We start from the raw sequence: 19,910 nt of genomic DNA, 5'->3' as shown, positions 1-19,910 counted from the left end.
TCTTTAAGATTAAAGACGTTAAAGAACTGATCATAGAGAGTAATTTGTAAAACTAAATGCAGGGTCAATCATTAAATTTTATTTGATTAGACATCACTTCAGAGCTGGTACAAATAGAACTTGATTCAGTTGCTCTTCATGATCTGATCGATCCAGCTCTTGACGTAACGTACTTTTGCGTACACACCGTACTTCATAGGGCCAGCGCATCCATGACCCCAGCTAGTAGCTCCTTCCAAGAACCATCTGCCATTGTATTGACAGACCAGCGGACCGCCACTATCGCCCTGGCAAGCATCGACTCCACCCTTATCAAGTCCTGCACACAGCATGGAGTCGTGGATCATGTTCGGGTAACCCTTAAGACACCTAGAAATATAAAACAAAATCGTATCACGCAAAATAGCGAATATTTTACGGTTCTTTAATTGTGATGAAATCCTGATATAAGCTCAAGTTTATGTGTGGGTGAAGTTGTCTTTTTTTAATCATTTGTAGAACGAAGTAAACATTCTGAGTCCCAGTGAGGAATCGAACTTCAAGCCCACAGACTCTGTACTTTGATGCTCTACCTTTCAGCCACAAAAGCTCTACCGCGAACTGGGCAATGACAATGTTCATAATCTAATGTAATACCCGTCTTGCATACTGCTACGATCAGCAATTTCGAGAGCGTCATGTGTATAAACAGATTAAGACAGATGGTAACTTGTTTTAGCTCTATAAAGGTTAACATATAAACCTCACAATTGCCTAGCTTACCTAGCTATTTCACAATCCAAATACACTTCAAACATAGCAAGATGAAATTTCCTATCTGACGGATTGCAACTCAATTGGAATTTAGACAAACCGTTGACCTTGACGACTCGATAGGGGGACCTCCGGCTCTGTTCACTCTGCCATTATCTGTTCTCAGGAGTAAAAATTTCGATCCGAGTTTTTCCGTCGGACACGCTAATCATATCAAAGGATACATACCTCGATTTTGAGACAAGAGGCACCGATGCTTGCATCAATTTTTCAGGAGTAGCCCCTCCAGAAGCTAACCTTCCCCACCCTGTTATCCAACACTTCTTGCTCAAATTGTCGATTGGCATCGCTGGACTGTTGCCATCTGGAACACAAACTAGTCCAACTGCTTTGTTCAAGTTGGCTGGTTTCTCGAGTTTTATCAACGCAATATCGTAACTATATCTTACGGGGTTATGATAGCTTGCATGGGAGATAATTTTGACAACCTTGAAGTCTTGCTCCGTTCCGACCCTACCGATTCTTCTGTGAGCACCCAATCTGGTAAGAGAAACCAAAACAGATCAAACACAAAAGATATGTGGAGATCTGTTTGAACTCCTTTCGGTTTTCAATTTCTTGTAGCAGGGCTAAAACGTGCTTGATATTGTATTCCACAAGACAATTTTCATATTTTACAGTATCTGGCTAATATTGAGAATGATTGCTGAATATATTGTGATCTATGTAATAATTGCAGTAAGAAGCCTGGAGAGTGAAATCATTTCATTTTGAGACTTGAAAACTGAAATTAGAGGTGTTTGCCTTTAAATTGATCATAAGTTCTAATATCAGATAACAATAATTTATAATTAGCTATAAAGAAAGATGTTTCATGTTAAAATGCCAAGTCCTTTTTGTTTTCACCTTATCATTAGGCTACTAGGCGACTTCCCTCGAACACAGTGAGCAGCGGAGGCTACCCATTGAGGTGCCATTAATGAGCCACCACAGAATGGAAATCCAGACGTAGTCCGCAACATTGCCTGCCAAGGCCAACTGTTTTGTGCAGCTACTGTCCCCCCGACAATACGAACACTTGGCTTTGATCCGCAGTTACCTATCAATAATAATTGTTTGTCATTATTCATCAATTCATCAACAGGTTTTATTTTTCCTAGGAGACCGTGTTTTGACAAACGTAAAAGTTAACATTTACCTTGGGAGACCCATGCTACACAGCAATACTAATCTGAAAAGTTTGACAAGCCCCGACAGTTGCTTCCGAGGAGGACCAAGATGAAAAAGATCTCAACTTCCCAGCCGGATTTAGAAAGGAATGTGTTCAGTGTGTTCGAAGTTAGATGCGATGATTGAGATAACAGAAACCGTGTTTTCCCTAGAAGATATATGTGTTAGCTTTGTCCTAAACGAAATGATGCGTGTAAAACATAAGTAACTATCTTGAGCCTCTGTTTTCTCAAATAATCCTCGCTCGTCACAAGGAGGCCCAGAGATCCAACTAATGAACTTACCAGGAGGAGGTGGTGTGGTTGGACCGGGTGGGTCTGGGATTCCTTCTTCACATGACCCCACGGTTAAGGAGAAATCATCAATGGCAATGTCTCCTTGCCAGCCACTTCCACGGATTCCTTCGAAAACGATCTGAAGAGTTTCAAAGAAATCCATTTTTTCATTTTTCCTTAGAAAATATGTTACGCCAAACTGCACTGTTTTTCTTTTTTATTGAATACTCAACGCACTGTGGCCGGGATAAATCAAACACATGCGCAAAATGAGGAAAAATTAAAAGAATCCTGTCCTGAACTGATATAATGTTTCTATTTACTTTCATAACCTGCTCGCTCAGAATGATCCATCAACCCAAGTCATGCCCAATGGCTGGTGTCTCTTATGTAACCATAAGAAATCATTGCTTTCTGTTGATGTAAACTGGAACTAGTTAGCGCAAACTTACGTTTCCTCCTCCATTTATCGACACATGAGCTTTCTTCCATTCATTTCCCTGGTTACCAGCCTTGGCGAAAACCTTTGAACTTCCGAGGTACACGTTCAGTTGATTGACATTATTACCGTACATATGATAATAGAAGCAAGACAGGCTGAGCCACCGGAATATCCACTAAAATTGATTATTGCTTTTTCATTGGCTTTTCGTGGGTGAGATGTCTCGATATAAATGTACTTCCCTTAAAAGCCGAAAAAAAAACCAGTAATCGGTCAGATGTTCTCAAAAGCTAAGGCTTCATATTTTCTCTCGATAAAACCTATTTAAATCTAGACAGAAAAGGGAAGATGGGAGAATTTTGAGCTTGAGATGAAGCGAATAGATGCCACCTTCTCATTAAAGTTACTCACTTGGTAGTTTTTACATTGTTGATCGTAGCCGTATGCTGACGAGCTCAAGATCTAATTTACGGTAGCTCCTTAATAGAGTAAAGTGAGGCGAGTCGGGAGAGCTTGAGCTATCTCCAAAAGTATAAACAGCAAGAATAAACTTAGAAGCATATAAATTAATCATCAATAGATCCGCGGGACATACCTGAACCAGAATGATCCGCAGAAGGTCCTGTCCCTCGCGATGGAGTTGAGCCACTATAAACCCTCCAATCAAATTGATCTGATATTGATTGGGTCCATCCAGTGCAGAATCCGTTGTCAAAGTTGCAATTTGAGCCTAAAATCGAGTAGCGAATATTTGAAGTGTGGTAAATTAAGTCAAGAAATTTCCGGTGTCCCGGTTTTTTTTTCTAAGGAATAGAAAGGTGACTTAAATGCAAAGTTTTTAGAGTTGGATTTGTGCTGACATGGGTATTTTGCTTTACTATTAAATTTAACTGAGTGATTTCAACTCCCTGATTGATTGATTACACATTTCGTCGTCACAATCATGATTTTAATTTTGGACTTAGCGACCGCAAAGTATACATTACATTTAATCATAAAAGATAGCTTCAGTCATCGTTTCGTTTTGATAAGGAACTCTGTTGCACGATGATTCCTTCCAGGCAATGAGCTTAATTTTCTACATCGGTATCATAGATTCTAAAGCTGATACGCAATTTAAAAGCCGGGACCATTTATAAAGCATATTACCTGAGGGTTTGACAGGAGCTAGAATGGAATAAAGATAACACTGAGTTTGATTAAATGTTATTCAGTTACTCATATAAATTATTTAACTTACAACTGACAAAAAATTGAAAAAAATATATTTTGAGGTAGATTTATGCGTTGACTATGAAATCTTAAACTGAAAAATCTATTAGTGAACAAAACTGAAACAACTGTAAGTAACGTCGGTGAACAATTTGTTGATAGGCAAAATTTGAAATCTTAGCTGAGCAATATCGATTAAGAGGCGCTGATGGGAGGGGACCCCTAACTTTCAAAGGTTAGAAACAAGCCGTTTTGACGGATGTTAGGCCATTTGACGGTAGAAGCTTACTTTATCAGAACAACAGCTAATATCATATCATTGCAATTTAATTTTGGGCATGATTCACCATATCTTTTGTCTGGTTTCAAAAAACCCACTATCTATTAAGAGATTTTGCTGTCTAACATTGACCAACCTCATGGACGGTCGAAGATTAAGATCCTGCTTTGAAAAATAACAGTTGTCTACACTGGGATATTTTGATAATAATAATAATGTTGCCTACAACAGTAATGACAACAATGACAAATATAACAGCAATGTCATGGGCTCCAAACCTGACTGACAGAAGTAACGTCGGCTCATTTGTTTCGCATCGATCGGACTCAGTCCCTTGCGTTGGCCAATGGTCGCCTAAAATGAAATAATCAGTAGTAACTACTTTACTGGTGAGGTGTAGGAACAATTGCTCGCGAACAATCGGAATCCCAACTAAAACCGGATAAAATTCCATAGTATCCTCCAAGTTATGTTTAGAAATTTTGAAACTTAACGTAAAATGTGATAATTCTTGCAGAACAAGAGGCGAGTTTGTATTCGCCATGAAGTTCTTTGATTGTTTTCCTATAATCTTGTACATGCGTGATTTGTGAAGATTTTCTAAACAGTAATTTTCGGGATTCTTTCACATAATGCTCACCTTTAAACTTTCCTTTAAATGCGTTCTTTATGTTATACGTTTTCTCTTGTTCTAGGTACCTTTCATAAGATTCATGTATGAACGTACGTATGTATAACTCACCTGCTATATATACAAAGCCTCGTCTGTTTACAACTTACCCCATTGGCCACCGCTATTGTTGGCTTTCCGTTCTTTGAAAATGCCCTAGATGAGTAATGCATGATAGATCCATAATCATAAGGAGTTTGATGAGAGTCAATAATACTGGTGCTGTACTTCTTGAAGTTGTGTTTGTTGGCTGAAACCGAAAAAAAAACAACTAAACGTCGTTTTATTCATCACGTTTCCAATGTAAAAAAGAATATTTCCTTCGACTAAACCACATTTAAATTTGGAGACAGACGTGACTGTTCCAAAAAAAGATTTTAACTCTTCGCCATGCTTTCTCTCCAAAGCCTACAGTTCCTCCAAATAGGAGAGTGCTTTTTTCATTGAAGTAACAACTCAGTTCTAGATCCAATATGTTCATTGTGGCCTCTGACGTGGGATATTTTGTGTCACTTCATCATGATAGTCAAGACATGACTCTCTCTCAAAAATAGTAACGAACTCCTTACAGATATCGAGCTAATTTTCCCGGTTCCCGTGAGGAGTGCACGAGAACTCATTGACTGGGAATGGGTTAACGTCATGAAACCATTGCATATGATTCACACACATCGTGAAATTGGACGAATGAGGAAGATATGCACGATGGCTTAGTGTCAGTCTTAATTCATCATAGACTCAAATACCTACCCTCTCTGATGTTTTCCCACAAAATGGTCACGTGTTGGTCTCGATCAGGGCGAGACTGTTCATGATAAAAGCCAAGTGCATGACCTAAAATAAAAAAAAACAACATCAACAACAATAACAGCAACGGTTAAAATTATCTTGGAAACGCTTTTTAGTTGTTGTGGCAGATGTTCAGTTGCCATGATCGGTGATCAAACATTATTTTGTGGTGGCTTTTGTAAACTACTTCAGAGACATTACACACAAATAACTTTTCGTTCCTAGATGCATTCAACCCCGAAAATGGACAACAGTCTCTCCTCATCACCTCACTGTCGTAATGGCGTTTTTATGTATGATAGGTCGAAAATATATAGGAAAACAGGAAAACAGTTGATTCAAGAGGAGAAAGAGAAAGGTAGAATGGCACTGGAGCATCACATCAATCACTATTCATCTTTTACGTCAAATAAGTGATTTTTTTCCTTGCCAACGTGTTAATTTGAGTTGCACCTATTTCATGGATCACAATGCCGTGATACCAACATCCACTGGCCAATGACAATTGTTGCTTCCTGCCGGTTCTTCCAACATAGGACCAACACCTAATAATTGCAAGTTCGTATTATTTAGCATTCAGGAGAAAAAAATAAAATGATAACTAACAATTCTAATAAGCTACATTTGAGCAGATGATTGTATAAATTTGTCAAAAAGATTCTAATGGCCTTTAGATTGACCATGAAAGGATCGGTCGCAATTTTTTTGCCTGAGGGGTGGGTGGGGTGGAAGATTTGGGGGCAATCACATAGTTTTTAGGGGGAACAGAGGGGGGAGGAACTTTTAGTTGTCGCCAACATAATACAAAGGTGGATAATAGAAGACAGACTGCCAATTAACTTGCAATGAAGAGGGATAGAGGACCTCAGGGAGGGGGGACTAAGTAAAATTTTTTGTGAGACAGCCAAACTCATGTAAACCTCCCCCCTGCCCATTCCCCTCCCCCATCCCCAGACAACAAGTAATGACCGGTCATAAATTATTTTATCCTTTCTTTTAGAAAATAATTAATGCATCTTAGAAGAAAGTTCGAAAAGAGGACGAAGATAGAAACCAAACAGGAAATGTTTCATCATCTTATATTCTTACCCGGAACCTTTAAAGAATGAGACGTAAGCGGTCTCTGTGGTTCTTTTCTTAAAGCGTACGCAAGTTTTCTGCTCCCACTCGCGCATTGCACTCTGGATAACGGCCATCGCCCTCGACTGCGAACCTTAGAAGTCGAAAACAAATAAACCCTCTGAAAGTAAATTTTGACTTTTTATATTGAAATGCGTATAGATTTTCTTTGTAATGTTATCTATTTCTCCAGTCAAAAATGACTTACTCAGAGAAGGATCAATTTCGTATGCCAGCTCAGCTTCAGGCCATTTTCCACTTTTAATTGATCCTCTGACCTCGCCACTCTCGATTATTAGTGCTTGATCAATCGTTAGTCTCATGTCTCCTTCATACAGACCAGCATCTCGTCCGTGGAGCTCGATATTTTCTGCAAAAAGGAAACGAGCAGACACACAATCATCCAAAAGTTTTTTATTAAGTAATCAATGAAATATCCTATCGATTGCCAGGTTACATCGGAAGGTTTTTAAAAGTAAGGTCTTATTTACTTCGATCACGGAGTAAACAAATTTTAGGCTCTGAAATAAAAATCTAATGTGATAGCAATTGTAACTGCCATTGTAAGTAAGTGAACATTTACAATGTAAAGCGCGCCGCCCCTACCACTACACAGTTCAGAGTTTAATAACTATTATTGTTTTTCGTTTGAAGTATGGTTGGCACGGGTATTTTGCAGCTCCGCATATGATTTTTATTTTGGGTTTTATCAATGCGTTTTAGTAATCTGGGGCTGAAACTATATATGGTGCGATAAAACTACGAACAGTAAAGAGACTTTGATAAAGAAACTATTGACATCCACCCCTTCCTGACTTTTGTTCTCATGAGTTTAAGAAATTGCTTGAAAAACATAAATTATGAAAAGAAAAAGTTTTGTAGAACCGTTGTCGAAAGACGTAAATGAGTACCGATGGTAGAAAAAACGTTACTATTTTAGCGGCTGCTTACAAGAAATGTGCTTATAAGAGTTGACCTAAATATTTCTTCAGTTAGAAAAAAAATAAGTACTTGCCATCTGGATTTTGGGCAAAGGCGCCCATAAACAGGCCACAAAACACTATCAGTCCTTTCATTTTGAACTTCTTGTCGTTTAAGATGAGTTTCTTTCAGAGAGAGATAGTAACAGTCTTATATACGTTTATAGGTTTTCAGTTTTCTTGAAACACCTTTGCAACTGTTCAAACCTTAGTTTTGACGAGAAGCGCGTTTTAGAGGGATCGAAATGATATGGTTTAATTGTCAGAAAGACCGTATTAAATGCGATAATATCACATAAAACATTCGCTATGATATTTCATTTGCAGTGAAAACAAGTTTGATGATTTTTTGAGCGGATGTTTAAACAACTACCAAGTATTTCAACTAGTTGTGAAACCATATCCTGTTCAATACATCCTCAATTATTCTAAACGAATAGAACTCGGAACGTTGAAAGATTGTTAATCGCAAGAAAGCGTGCGCGCAATAAAATTTCAAAAACACTCGAAAAGACAGCTGAAATGACTGAATATTTGACAAGCAATAACATAGATTCAAATGTAAAAATAAAGAGGAAAACGGTAAAATTGAATGCATAAGCTAGTTAAAAAACGTGCTGGTCAACAATTTTGCAAGGCTCAGAAGAGGGGCAAAAAAAACCTTATTAAAAATTGAGAAACGAAAGGTCATGGAAAATATGTCTACATAGAAACCAAAATTACAAGTTTAACCTTCTGCAATTCTTGCCGAGAAAAGAAATATATAATTGGGGTAATTTTCTTAAAAGAAACTGTGGTGCTGCGTCCGTGGGAGATTATAGCAGGTAATTCAGTGTTAACAACTGAGTTGACGAAGGGCTAACGCTCGAAACGTCCGCCTTTAAACTCTTTACGGTGGCCAATTTACGTTTTCAACTCAGTTGTTGACAATAAATTACTTGCTGAAAAAATCTTCCAACACTCTTCTTTTGTTCTTGCCAAAGGAAATTGCAGAATTTTTGCGGTAAACCCTTCCTTTTTCTTTAATTTGTACAGCATACAGAAGTAAACGTTTATCTTGTCCTAGTCACAAAAGTTGAATTATTAACAGACCGTTACTTGTATTTACTTTTTCCGCCTAACGGTGTGGGGTTAACTTGTCAAACTCACCGTGCAATGGTCGCTAGCACCGAGCGATTTTCATAAAATTTACTTTCATGAGAATAACTACTAAAGACTTCTAGAAGCATTCGTGTAACTGGCTGCCTTTAAGAAAGATGTTTTTTCGTTTTGTCACGAGCGTGGGACAAAGAAAAAATTCTGAGTCCCCATGAGGAATAGCTCTGATGCTCTACCACTGAGCCACAAAGACTCTTCGGTGAGCGGGGTCTATTACGAAGTTCTAATGACACGCGTCCTGCATACTGCTAGGATCAGCAATGTCGATAGCGTAATGTTTTTGACAGAAAAGTAGAGATGGTAAATTTTGAGCTCGGTGAAGAATTAAGAAAGATGTTTTTTCGTCTTGTCACGAGCGTGGGACAAAGAAAAAATTCTGAGTCCCCGTGGCTGCCTTTAGTTTCCTAAATTTGTGTTCTTGTAAATGTTTTGATTCACTCACTGCTATTAGCCTCAATTTCGGTGCACAACATCGTTGAATGATTCACTTTTGTTTTCCTTTTAACTTTTAAAAGGTTTCCATGAGCAAATAGGATAGGCAGGCGCATTCACAAGTTCACCTCTTTCAGTATAGCAAGAGAGCCAGAGGTATATGAAATCAAATGAATTCGTGAATTCGTTGTTTCTTTTTCCTTCCTCTTTTTAAAATATTTGAGCTAATCTACTCAGTGACTGATTGATTACGTTCAGCTTGGTGTTGACGTGTATTCTTGTAATGCCAGAGTCTTCCAGTTTCTACGATGAGTTTATTTTAGTAGAATTGTCGTGCGTTACAGTTGCACAGGTGTCATTATAAGGTGTCACGCACTTCAGTGTTATTACCTCTAGGAAATTTGCAGAGCCTCCAAGTTTATTAAAATTCGACAATGATGTACTTGGTAAATTGTATAAAATTTATGCCTTTTAAGTGTTGACATTAATTCTATGATGCGAAAAAACCCATCGCTATTCCCTTTTTGTTGGATTTGGTCTTTTAAAGTTATGTTGCTTAGTTTTGTTGTTTTGTGTAGAGACGCCTAAACCAACCTGACGTTAGATCCAAAAACGAAACAAACTACATAATAAATTTCCTCCAATGTGATTTTTTTTCCGTACAATTAACTCGCTATGGTATACAGGGTAATAATTACTTATCATTTTTACGAATTACGTTATTTACTCTTAGAATGCACAAAAGTACAAGTGAGCTGAGGATGACATGTGAACGAATCAATGCAGAAAAGCCAAAAAAATGTCGTTCTAGTTGATCCTGCATTGTCTTTTAAGATATGATCGGTGAATAAAATATTTAATTTAGATTTTTTCGTTCTAGCTCAAAATAAAAAGGAAAAAGAGAATCTGAGATATACATCTGCACGAGGCCGCGAAATCAAAGGAAAAAGCTTAAAAATAATCCTCAAAAACGTATTAAGAGGAACACCATATAACGCAGTTAAAATCAGTTCAGTCACTGTTCCGCAGAACAGAAGTTTTTTTTTTCAGCAAATTCCTTTAGCTGCCAACTGTCCTTTTAGTCTTGAAAAATAGTCGACGTCTGGCTGACCATTCCTGAAGATTTATAGAGGTAAAACTGGATTACAATTAAGAAGAGAGAATATTTCAAGATTTGACATGGCCTAAAATTCCAAAGAAAAGCAAAATATAACCTGCAATCATATTTACCAACACCTAGCGAAAAATCTCGTGGAGTAAAGTGGAAAATTTTCATAGTCATTCGTTGAAATTCACTTATAAAACGAGAACAAAGGAAACATTTGTAAACCCTACAACTCCAGGTCGCTGAATTACGCTATTGTTTTACTCTTTTGAAATTGCGTCTGAGTTTTTTTTTACCGAAAATACCTCACCTTTTCCTAAACGAACGAGACTGATTCGCTATGACGAAGGGCTAACGCTCGAAACGTCTGCTTTGAAACTCTTTACGGTGACCAATTTGCGTTATCAACCCAGTTGATAATATTTAACTACCCTGATTCAAACTGGATCAACGAAGGCCCCCAGATATGAAGACCCAAGCAGATTGACTGAGCCCCTTACCTGAAATAACTTTCAGCTGTGGTCTTCAGTTCTAATCCATCCAACACCACCTGACCGGACTCTTCGGGAGCAGTTTGTGAAATTGTAAATACCAGGCGGGCGTCAAAAGCTTTTCTAAGTAATTTCAAAACCTGTTTTCCCTCTTGCGAGTCAGGAAAGTAGGCCATGCACGATATGCCCTTGTATGATTTGCCTGGGGTTGGATGTTCTGCGCTTTGGACTCCATCATAGAAAGTGAAAGTTGTAACAATTGTGCCATAACCTTCGAAACCAGTAAGATCTTCCGAATACTTTTTCCACATCATTTCTCCAGGAGGCTGGTTGCCTTGGGGACCGACTGACCTGTAGGCACTGCTGGGGCGTTCCACGAGTGGGATTGAGTCGGATGTGGAAGGATGAGTGTCTGTATGTGAAACGAAAAAGTGAATGAATAGATTGAAAGTGAAAATTAACAAATATAGAGATCAAAACAAATAAATAGACATAGGGTTGGGCATATTCTTAACAATCAATAGGAAACTGTCTCAAAGAAAAATTCAGTAAATCAATCAACATAATTCATAGAAAAGAGCCTTCAAAAAATGAATGACAGCGGCTTTGTCTGAGGCTAGTTATTAATATCTTATCTGTTCGATCCATCTCAACATTCTGATAATTAAACAACGGATCTTAATTTAGGTCTCTTACGTACCTTTGGTATCGTGGTCAGATCTACGTATGAGGGTAGCAATGTCAACTCTTTTGAGGTTTGTCAAGCCATATGCATCCGCACAAGCGGGACAGTCATCACTATATGAGAAAGCTTTCTGTTTACAGTCGTAACAGAACTTGTGCTTTTCACAAGTGTTTGAATTTTCTGGGGCCAATTGATCCACCGCTTCCTGGCAGAGAGCACAGAGGATGCTGGCACTCTGAAGCTGTGCAGTTTCTGCTGAAACTAAGAAACAGATAAATGTATAATTAGTTTAAAATTAGAACACGTGACGACTTGTGGGTCAATCTTATTCCATTTAAGATAACTCAAGATGGTTTCGTTTTTCATCACACCAATTCCTTGATAGTTAATACTATCACATATTTTTGCCTGTTTCCTTTAAAATTTTGGAAATAGGTAAACCATTTTGAGCCACTTTAATCACCAATACTTCTATCGAGAATGTTTATGTTTAAATATATTTGATTAAAACCAACATCTATCAGACCCAGTTTGGTCTTTTCTTCCTGAAAAGAAACATTATCCAGGTACGATACAAACCGGAACATTTTTCCTAACTATGCTGCACGCCTGATGTGTTTAGTATAATATGACTTGGCACAGATACTTTTTCAGTTTTTATTTTACTTCCTAAGACCAACTAGATGGGTCAAGGTTAAGTTAAACTCCAGGAAAACTTTATACGTCTATCACCTACCATTTTTCTCAGGAAGCGTGTGGGATCCGTTTTTTTCGTCTTTCTCCCTTACTGAGGGGCTGTTTTGATTTGTTGTTTCCAAAATATCAAGAGTTCCAAGCTCCATGTCAGAATCTAGGATTTTTTCGACTTTCCTTCCACAATTTTGTGGCATATTGTCATCACTCTGATGGCCATCTAAGTGCGGAACACTAAACGCAGTTGAACAATTTTCGTCATGTGAGTCAAGCAAAAAGCTTTTCTCCAAGTCTTCTTTTTTCTTTACATTGCCATCATCGTCATGCAAAAGTTTTAATCCTTGAGCACCAAGGTGAAGATCGGCATTCATGAGGGCCTCAATAGTGGGTGACATGAAACCCTTTAACATCCTGCCACCATCCTGGAGAGAGGAAGAGTTTGAAATCCTTCGAACTATCGTTTTCTTGCCCATTGATAACGGAGGAGGCTTTGTAATGTGTCTCATGTTGCGCTGAGCGTGGCGTTGTCCCATCTCTTCTCGTTTAGAAAACAGGTCGACAGCTGTAGACTGTTGTAGTTGTGCTGAAGATTTCTTTTCAAAATCATGGTTTTCAGTGACCTGCTCTTCAAATTCATCCCTTTTCAACTCCTCCCCCATTTCCCTCTTTATACTCTCTCCATCAGGGAAACTTTGCGATATTTCTCCAACAAGTTGAGGTAAGCGTCTTCCAGACGTTGCTTCCAGTATTTCGAACGCTCGAACTTCCACAGGCCTCGTAAAATCATCTACTTCGATCGTTGTCATTTCCTCGTTCCTGGCGGATAGCTCTTCACTTGATTTAATTTCAGTTAAGGATGTGACAATTTCTTCTCTGGGTGAGACCATTTGGGTCACTCCATTATCTTCCTTAGGCACTGAATCTGGTTTAAGACTAATCGAAAAAGCTGCACTTTGACAAAATATCTCATCCGGTGATTTTCTTGTCACAAAATGTTTTTGTTGTTTATGTGGGAATGAAAATTCTTCCAATTCTTTGGCAAACGCTTTGAAACTTGCAGCATCCTCACAAACTATATGGAAATCAGTAACCCCACTGTGTAATGGACCGACGCTTTTGCTAAACGTGGCAATGACACGAGTGATCACCTCTGCTGACACTTGAACTGGAATGGGATTCCACTCCTGTCCTAATAGAGGAAAAGCAACCGATCTGTGTCTGTGTCCTGATGCCAAAATGAGCCCACTTTTAAGACAAGCGTGGATTTGGCACTTCAGCTCTTTCTTATCCTCCTTGCCGTCGGTCCATAAGGGCAGAATAGCATGAAGAACAGCTTTGCAAGGTAAATTACCACTACCGGTAACAAGCACCTCTCCATATTTTAACATTTTTCGTCCTTGAGTGATCATAAGGCATTCATCTTTTAAAGATCTGCCCCCTGTCTCTTGAATCTGCCTAGATATTCCCTCTTTGTAGCAAAGTGATGGATTAGCAGGACTAATAAGAACGTCTGCATTGTGACTTGTTACATTTCCTTTAAGTAACATGACGGTGATACCAGTTTCTGTGGAGAACTTAACATGGTTGTTACCCACCACAATTGTTGAAGACTCCGCATCTTCAATGCTTTCATCTGAATTGGGGCTCTTTGATTGTTGGTGGGCTTCTTCTCCACATATTTCACTTTGTTTTAGCGCTTCAGTAAACATTGTTTCGTCTTTGGGGTGATTTGTTACAGCTTCTCCTCCATTCTCAAGAAAAGCGTTTTCTTCCTCTTTGACATTCTTTAGCCCACTGTTATCATCATCATCTTGTTGATTTTTCGGAAGAGCTTTACAAGGTTTTGTTTCGTTTCGAATTAGATTGTTTCTTCTGCTCTCTGTGCCATGAGAAAATGAGGCTGGCTGTGAGGCTAAATCCGTTTTAGAGACTGGTAACATGGTTGTATTTTGGTTTTCCTGACGAGGTGTCCCTTTCAGCGAAGAGAGTTCGTCTGTTTTGAGTCCAGTGCCATATCTTTCAATGCTTTGATATGGTACTGTTTTGTCCTCAGCCTGTACGAAATGTGGTCGTTGTTTGTCTCGAAATGAAAATTCTCTCAACTCTTTGACATATACATTGAAAGCGGCGTCGTCTTCACATACTATGTGGAAATCGGTAACTCCACTGTGTAATGGACCAACACTTTCGCTAAACGTAGCAATGACACGAGTGATCACCTCTGCTGACACTTGAACTGGAATGGGATTCCACTCCTGTCCTAATAGAGGGAAAGCAACCGATCTGTGTCTGTGTCCTGATGCCAAAATAAGCCCATTTTTAAGACAAGCGTGGATTTGGCACTTCAGCTCTTTCTTATCCTCCTTGTCGTCGGTCCACAGGGGCAGAATAGCATGAAGAACAGCTTTGCAAGGTAAATTACCACTACCGGTAACAAGTGCCTCTCCATATTTTAACATTTTTTGTCCTTGAGTGATCATAAGGCATTCATCTTTTAAAGATCTGCCTCCTGTCTCTTGAATCTGCCTGGATAGTCCCTCTTTGTAACAAAGTGATGGATTAGCAGGACTAATAAGAACGTCTGCATTATGGCTTGTTACATTTCCTTTAAGTAACATGACGGTGATACCAGTTTCTGTGGAGAACTTAACATGGTTGTTACCCACCACAATTGTTGAAGACTCCGCATCTTCAATGCTTTCATCTGAATTGGGGCTCTTTGATTGTTGGTGGGCTTCTTCTCCACATATTTCACTTTGTTTTAGCGCTTCAGTAAACATTGTTTCGTCTTTGGGGTGATTTGTTACAGCTTCTCCTCCATTCTCAAGAAAAGCGTTTTCTTCCTCTTTGACATTCTTCAGCCTACTGTTATCATCATCATCTTGTTGATTTTTCGGAAGAGCTTTACAAGGCTTTGTTTCGTTTCGAATTAGATTGTTTCTTCTGCTCTCTGTGCCATGAGAAAGTGAGGCTGGTTGTGAGGCTAAATCCGTTTTAGAGACTGGTAACATGGTCGTATTGTGGTTTTCCTGACGAGGTGTCCCTTTCAGCGAAGAGAGTTCGACTGTTTTGAGTTCAGTGCCACATCTTCCAATGCTTTGATATGGTACTGTTTTGTCCTCAGCCTGTACGAAATGTGGTCGTTGTTTGTCTCGAAATGAAAATTCTCTCAATTGCTTGGCAAATACATTGAAAGTGGCATCATCATTACACACAATGTGTAAATCAGTGACTCCATTGTGCAATGGACTAACGCTTCTGCTGAACGAAGCGATGACACGAGTTGTCACCTGTGCTGAGACACGAACTGGAATAGGATTCCCCTCTTGTCCTAATGGCGGTAACGCAACCGATCTGTGTCCATGCTCTGATGCCAAAATCAACCCTTTCTTTAAACACACATGGATTAAGTGCTTTAGGTCCTTCGTATCCTTCTTTTCCTCGGTCCAAAGAGGCAGAATTGCATAAAGGATAGCTTTGCAAGGTAAATTACCACTATCAGTAAAGTATACTTCGCCATAATTTGGCGTTTCTTGGCCTTGTGTGCTCCTTTGGCATTCATCTTTTAACAATGTACCCCCTCTGTCCTGAAATTGATTTGGGAGTCTCTCTTTGTGACAGAGCGATGGATTGGTTGGACGTATGAGAAGGTCTGCATGATGGTTCGTAATGTCTCCTTCAAGCAACACGACGGTGATACCAGTTTCCGTGGAGAATTTAATGTGGTTGCTCTCCCTCCTAGAAATTGTGGACTCCAGTTCTTTTATACTTTCATTTGAACTCTTTGGGTTCTTTGATTGCGGTTGAACTTGTTTTTCACAGATTTCATTTCGTTGCGTTTCATCCATATCATTTTCCTCGATGTGGTCACTTCTCACGGCTTCTCCTCCACTGTCTAAAGGAGAGTTTCCCTTCTCTTTGACACCCCTGAGCCCATTGTTATTACCACCCTGTTGTTTTCTCGAGAGAGTTTCAAATGGCTTTGTTTCGTCTTGATTTTGGTTGTTGCTCCGAAGCTCAGTGCCATAAGGGAATGTGGCTGGTTCTGAGGTTGACCCCGAAGCATCGTCGGAAGTCGTAACCATAACCAGTTCAGTATTTTCTGTTCTCTCATTTGGGTCTTCCTCGACAAAACTTTTCTTTATTGCAGAGGATTCAGTGGTCGTTCCTTGACTCATCTCACTAATTTCTTTATTAGCTACTTTTTGAATGGGAATTTCTCTTCGGGTATCGATGTTTTTTTCATCAAGAAATGTATTTTTATAATCACTTATGTCTGTTGGACGTTTATGATTTTGGGCCATAATTTGGGGACCTCCAAGGTCACTAAACTTTTCTGCTTCTTCCCTGCTTAGCCATCGTTTACCAACACCTAAAATTTGAGATTTTTTTAATTCATCTTCAAGTTTCCTAGCTTCATCTGTTTTCCTTTTCCTCTCCGCTGTCGTCATTGAATCTTCTGTCCTTGTGGCTTTTGCTTGGTACTGATTTCTACCTCTGCTTCGGAGTTCTGTTTTCACCGACTCGCGCTTCTGTTCTATGCTAGGCGAGCTCTCAGCACCAGGGAAGTCGAATAAAGGAACGGCAGAACCATAGGTTAATGTCTCCGGATGTACTAATTTGTCCTCTTCCTTGTTTGTCTCCTTGCTGTTTACCATGTTTATGCGCTGATTCAATCCTCGTCCTTGAGATTCTCTCAAGTTTGCCTTCCCTGTCAAGTTTCTGTTGGGATGTTTTTGACCATTGGCTGGTTCAAAAAAAGGTTTATCAGCTCGGGGAGACTCTCTGATAGCATTCGGATACACTGACTTTCTGCAGTCTGTTTGCACAGGCTCTCTCTTTCCCTGATGACTACTGATCGGTATAATTTTCTGTAATAAGCTGCGGACTTTTGTTATTTCCTCAAATGTTCCGGACACAACAAAGCCGTCGAAAATCCTTCTCCTCTCTACTACTGCTTTGTCTTTGATAGATTGTAGAATTTCTTCCAAACTGGAGAAGCTTAAACCTAATGGTTGCGGATCGAGACGGGCGGCCACTTTGCCAAACACCTTGAAAGCGTTGTAATGCATGCAGTAAGTCAAAAATTATTCCTATATTGACATATTTCTAAGCTGTGCAACATATTATCAGTTGTTTAATAAATATTTTATCACCGGTTCGTCCTTGATAACAGACTTTAATTTTCCTCTCGATAGAATGAAAGTACACAAGGTAGAGCTTGAACACCTCCCTTTGGTAGAAAATAAATTCAGAAAGCAAATCTTTAAACATTATGAGGGAATGTTATCATCTTCATCATCAGCATGGACTTCCGGCCGAGTTACCCGCCTCACCCAGTTTGTGCTCTAATTCGTCTGTTACGGTTTCATTGCATATCATTTTATATCTAATATGCGTAAAATACCTGGTTTGATGATTGAACATTTCGCTCCACTTTCACCTGAACGCCATCTATGGTGTGTACTCTTGTCAAAACAGACTCCGCGACTGAAAGGAATTAAAGGGGATAAGTTTCTGAATAAACTATGGTGCTGCGGCGGGGGAACATTTTACAGACCATTACAAGATAATCATTGCTTTTTATCAGCTGAGTTGATAACGTATATTAGTCACCATAAAGAAATTTCTAAAGTTCACGTTTCGAGCGTCAGCCCGTCGCCAGAGCTAATTGTAAGGGTTTCACGCTCAAAAGTCTTTACAATAGCTGATTTACATCATTAACTCGTTAATTAAACTAAACTGAAACCACGAACTATACTAATTATGTTACATGATTCTAGATGTTGAGATGTTGCACGGAGCCAACGCAAAACAATGCTTTGTTGAAAGCAGTTATCTCTGTTAGCAAACGAGCAAAGGGGGCAAGTTTCTAAAGAAACTGTAGTGCTACGTTGGTGGGAAAGTATAACAGGGTAATTTAGTGTCATCAACTGAGTTGAAAACGCAAATTGGTCACTGTTAAGAGTTTAAAGGCTGACGTTTCGAGCGTTTGTCCTTCGTCTGTGCTAACGCTCGAAACGTCAGCCTTTAAACTCTTTACACTGCACACCGCACATATCAATTATTTGGGATTAGCCTGCAACTAATCCTGCTCAAAAATCGTAGAGAGCCCTAGGCTTTGTTGATCAGGACATGACAGATTAGAATTTAGCCTAAATATTTACAGTTCGTTGTATAGATATCTAACGCTACCAAACAAAGTGATCGCAGTTTCTCTCCAACCTGACCAGCGATCAACCCCCCCCCCCCTTCCCCTCTCCGTCTTTGTCGTAATCTTACCACTTAAAACGTTTGAGCAATAACAGTCAAACAGTTAGTATTGTGGTTATCCAAACACAAATACTACTAAATTCTCTTTAATTTCGACATTCGCTTGATTGGTAGAATATGTTAAATTTCTTGGAGAAAATGTTGATTGTAGCAAACGCGTTTCTAGGTTAATCTGTTCTGTTCATAAGTTCTACCTTCGATAATTTATTACTTTTTTTCTTTAAGGATCGTGACACCTTTTGTAGTAATATTTCCAATTGTTTCTTATGTATGCAAATTCTTTCATGCAAGCTGTTTGTAGTGAACCTGAATATTTCACCAGTTGGTTCTAAGCCAGGCGATCATTGATCATTCCTTCCTTTAAATTACACGCCACATCACATCATAAAGGAATGTATACGATGATTACATATTCGACTCCCAAGACCTGCTAAACATTGTAAGTGTAGGGGCTTTCCCGAGGGAAATTTGTAGCGCTTGTCTCGAAATTTTCGTTTTCAGCGAACTTCCGTTTTCGATGGTGTTTATTGCCGCTGAAAGTGATGAGAACATTCAAACACCTCGAATCAAACCAACTCTGAGTAAAGGAACGAAGCAAGTGACTTCGATATTTTAATAGCTAATCGAGCCATTTCGTCATGGATCGACAATTAATCTCCGTGAAAGTGTCGCAGTTATCGGTGTTTAAACTAAAGCTGACTGCGGTTTGAAGTCGATCGAAATGATTTTCAAAATCAATAGATCTAACCAACCTTCTTCTTTTTCAAATGTAACAACTGCTACACCTTCGCTTCGTAAGCAAACATCGTCGACTTCACCTCCACCATTTCTTCGCCTTTGAAAGTAAATGATTATCGCCTCCTTGCTTGTCGAGGGTGATAGGTTTTTAATAATGACACTTCTGTTGGCGACAGTTGTATTTCTAGGCTGTGGATTCCATGGCTCATCGACGAAAATTGGCTTCGCTGCCATGATAGCGTCGCCACAGATTGGTGTCTGACGATCTGTCTTGAAGTCACGATTGCTTCACTGTGTGTCTCTGACACGCTTTCCAAGAATTCCCTAAAACTTCCGTAGCAACAAATCGTCTAGGGGCTGGGTAAGACCTTGACGGGGAGAGGGAAAAATGTTTTTTTTGTTCTCATTTAGTTAACATTTTCCTTCAAGTTTTAAATGTAATGAGAATTGCCCTAACTTGTTTAGTTGATACTCAGTTTATTTACGGAGGAAATTACCGTCTTTTAACCGTTTAGCTCGTATTTTTATAAAGCTAAAATATCTTACCTTACCCTTAGTCCCTTGAAAGAAACATGCGTGACAGGC

General features: G+C 39.2%; 3 protein-coding genes across 3 annotated transcripts; all 3 read right to left on the bottom strand.

The window, feature by feature from the left end:
• Window positions 1–62: 62 nt before the first annotated feature.
• On the bottom strand, window positions 63–2,839 carry LOC149035861 (trypsin-3-like). Its single transcript, XM_089191549.1, has 5 exons — window positions 2,711–2,839; window positions 2,268–2,397; window positions 1,660–1,852; window positions 982–1,293; window positions 63–369 (listed from the first exon to the last, which is right to left on the bottom strand). Exons 1-5 carry the CDS (start codon window positions 2,831–2,833, stop codon window positions 126–128), a joined length of 1,002 nt encoding a protein of 333 aa, XP_089047675.1. The 5' UTR covers window positions 2,834–2,839; the 3' UTR covers window positions 63–125.
• LOC113664816 (blastula protease 10) lies at window positions 2,806–9,593 on the bottom strand. Its single transcript, XM_027180441.2, has 9 exons — window positions 6,979–9,593; window positions 6,741–6,864; window positions 6,105–6,196; window positions 5,613–5,696; window positions 4,973–5,112; window positions 4,471–4,546; window positions 3,850–3,867; window positions 3,296–3,430; window positions 2,806–2,942 (listed from the first exon to the last, which is right to left on the bottom strand). The coding sequence occupies exons 1-9, from the start codon at window positions 7,091–7,093 to the stop codon at window positions 2,806–2,808; spliced, it is 921 nt and encodes a 306-aa protein (XP_027036242.2). The 5' UTR covers window positions 7,094–9,593.
• A 147-nt stretch (window positions 9,594–9,740) lies between these two features.
• On the bottom strand, window positions 9,741–19,657 carry LOC113664835 (uncharacterized). The gene is made up of 6 exons (XM_027180459.2): window positions 19,340–19,657; window positions 17,722–17,804; window positions 12,358–17,365; window positions 11,637–11,882; window positions 10,946–11,348; window positions 9,741–10,456 (listed from the first exon to the last, which is right to left on the bottom strand). The coding sequence occupies exons 1-6, from the start codon at window positions 19,557–19,559 to the stop codon at window positions 10,387–10,389; spliced, it is 6,030 nt and encodes a 2,009-aa protein (XP_027036260.2). The 5' UTR covers window positions 19,560–19,657; the 3' UTR covers window positions 9,741–10,386.
• Between the last annotated feature and the right edge of the window lie 253 nt (window positions 19,658–19,910).

The sequence above is a fragment of the Pocillopora damicornis genome, chromosome 13 (assembly GCF_964200805.1).
Source record: "Pocillopora damicornis chromosome 13, jaPocDami1.2, whole genome shotgun sequence".
NCBI lineage: Eukaryota > Metazoa > Cnidaria > Anthozoa > Scleractinia > Pocilloporidae > Pocillopora > Pocillopora damicornis.
Note: the sequence above shows the minus strand (reverse complement) of the source record. Positions and strands in the feature narration are given on the sequence as shown.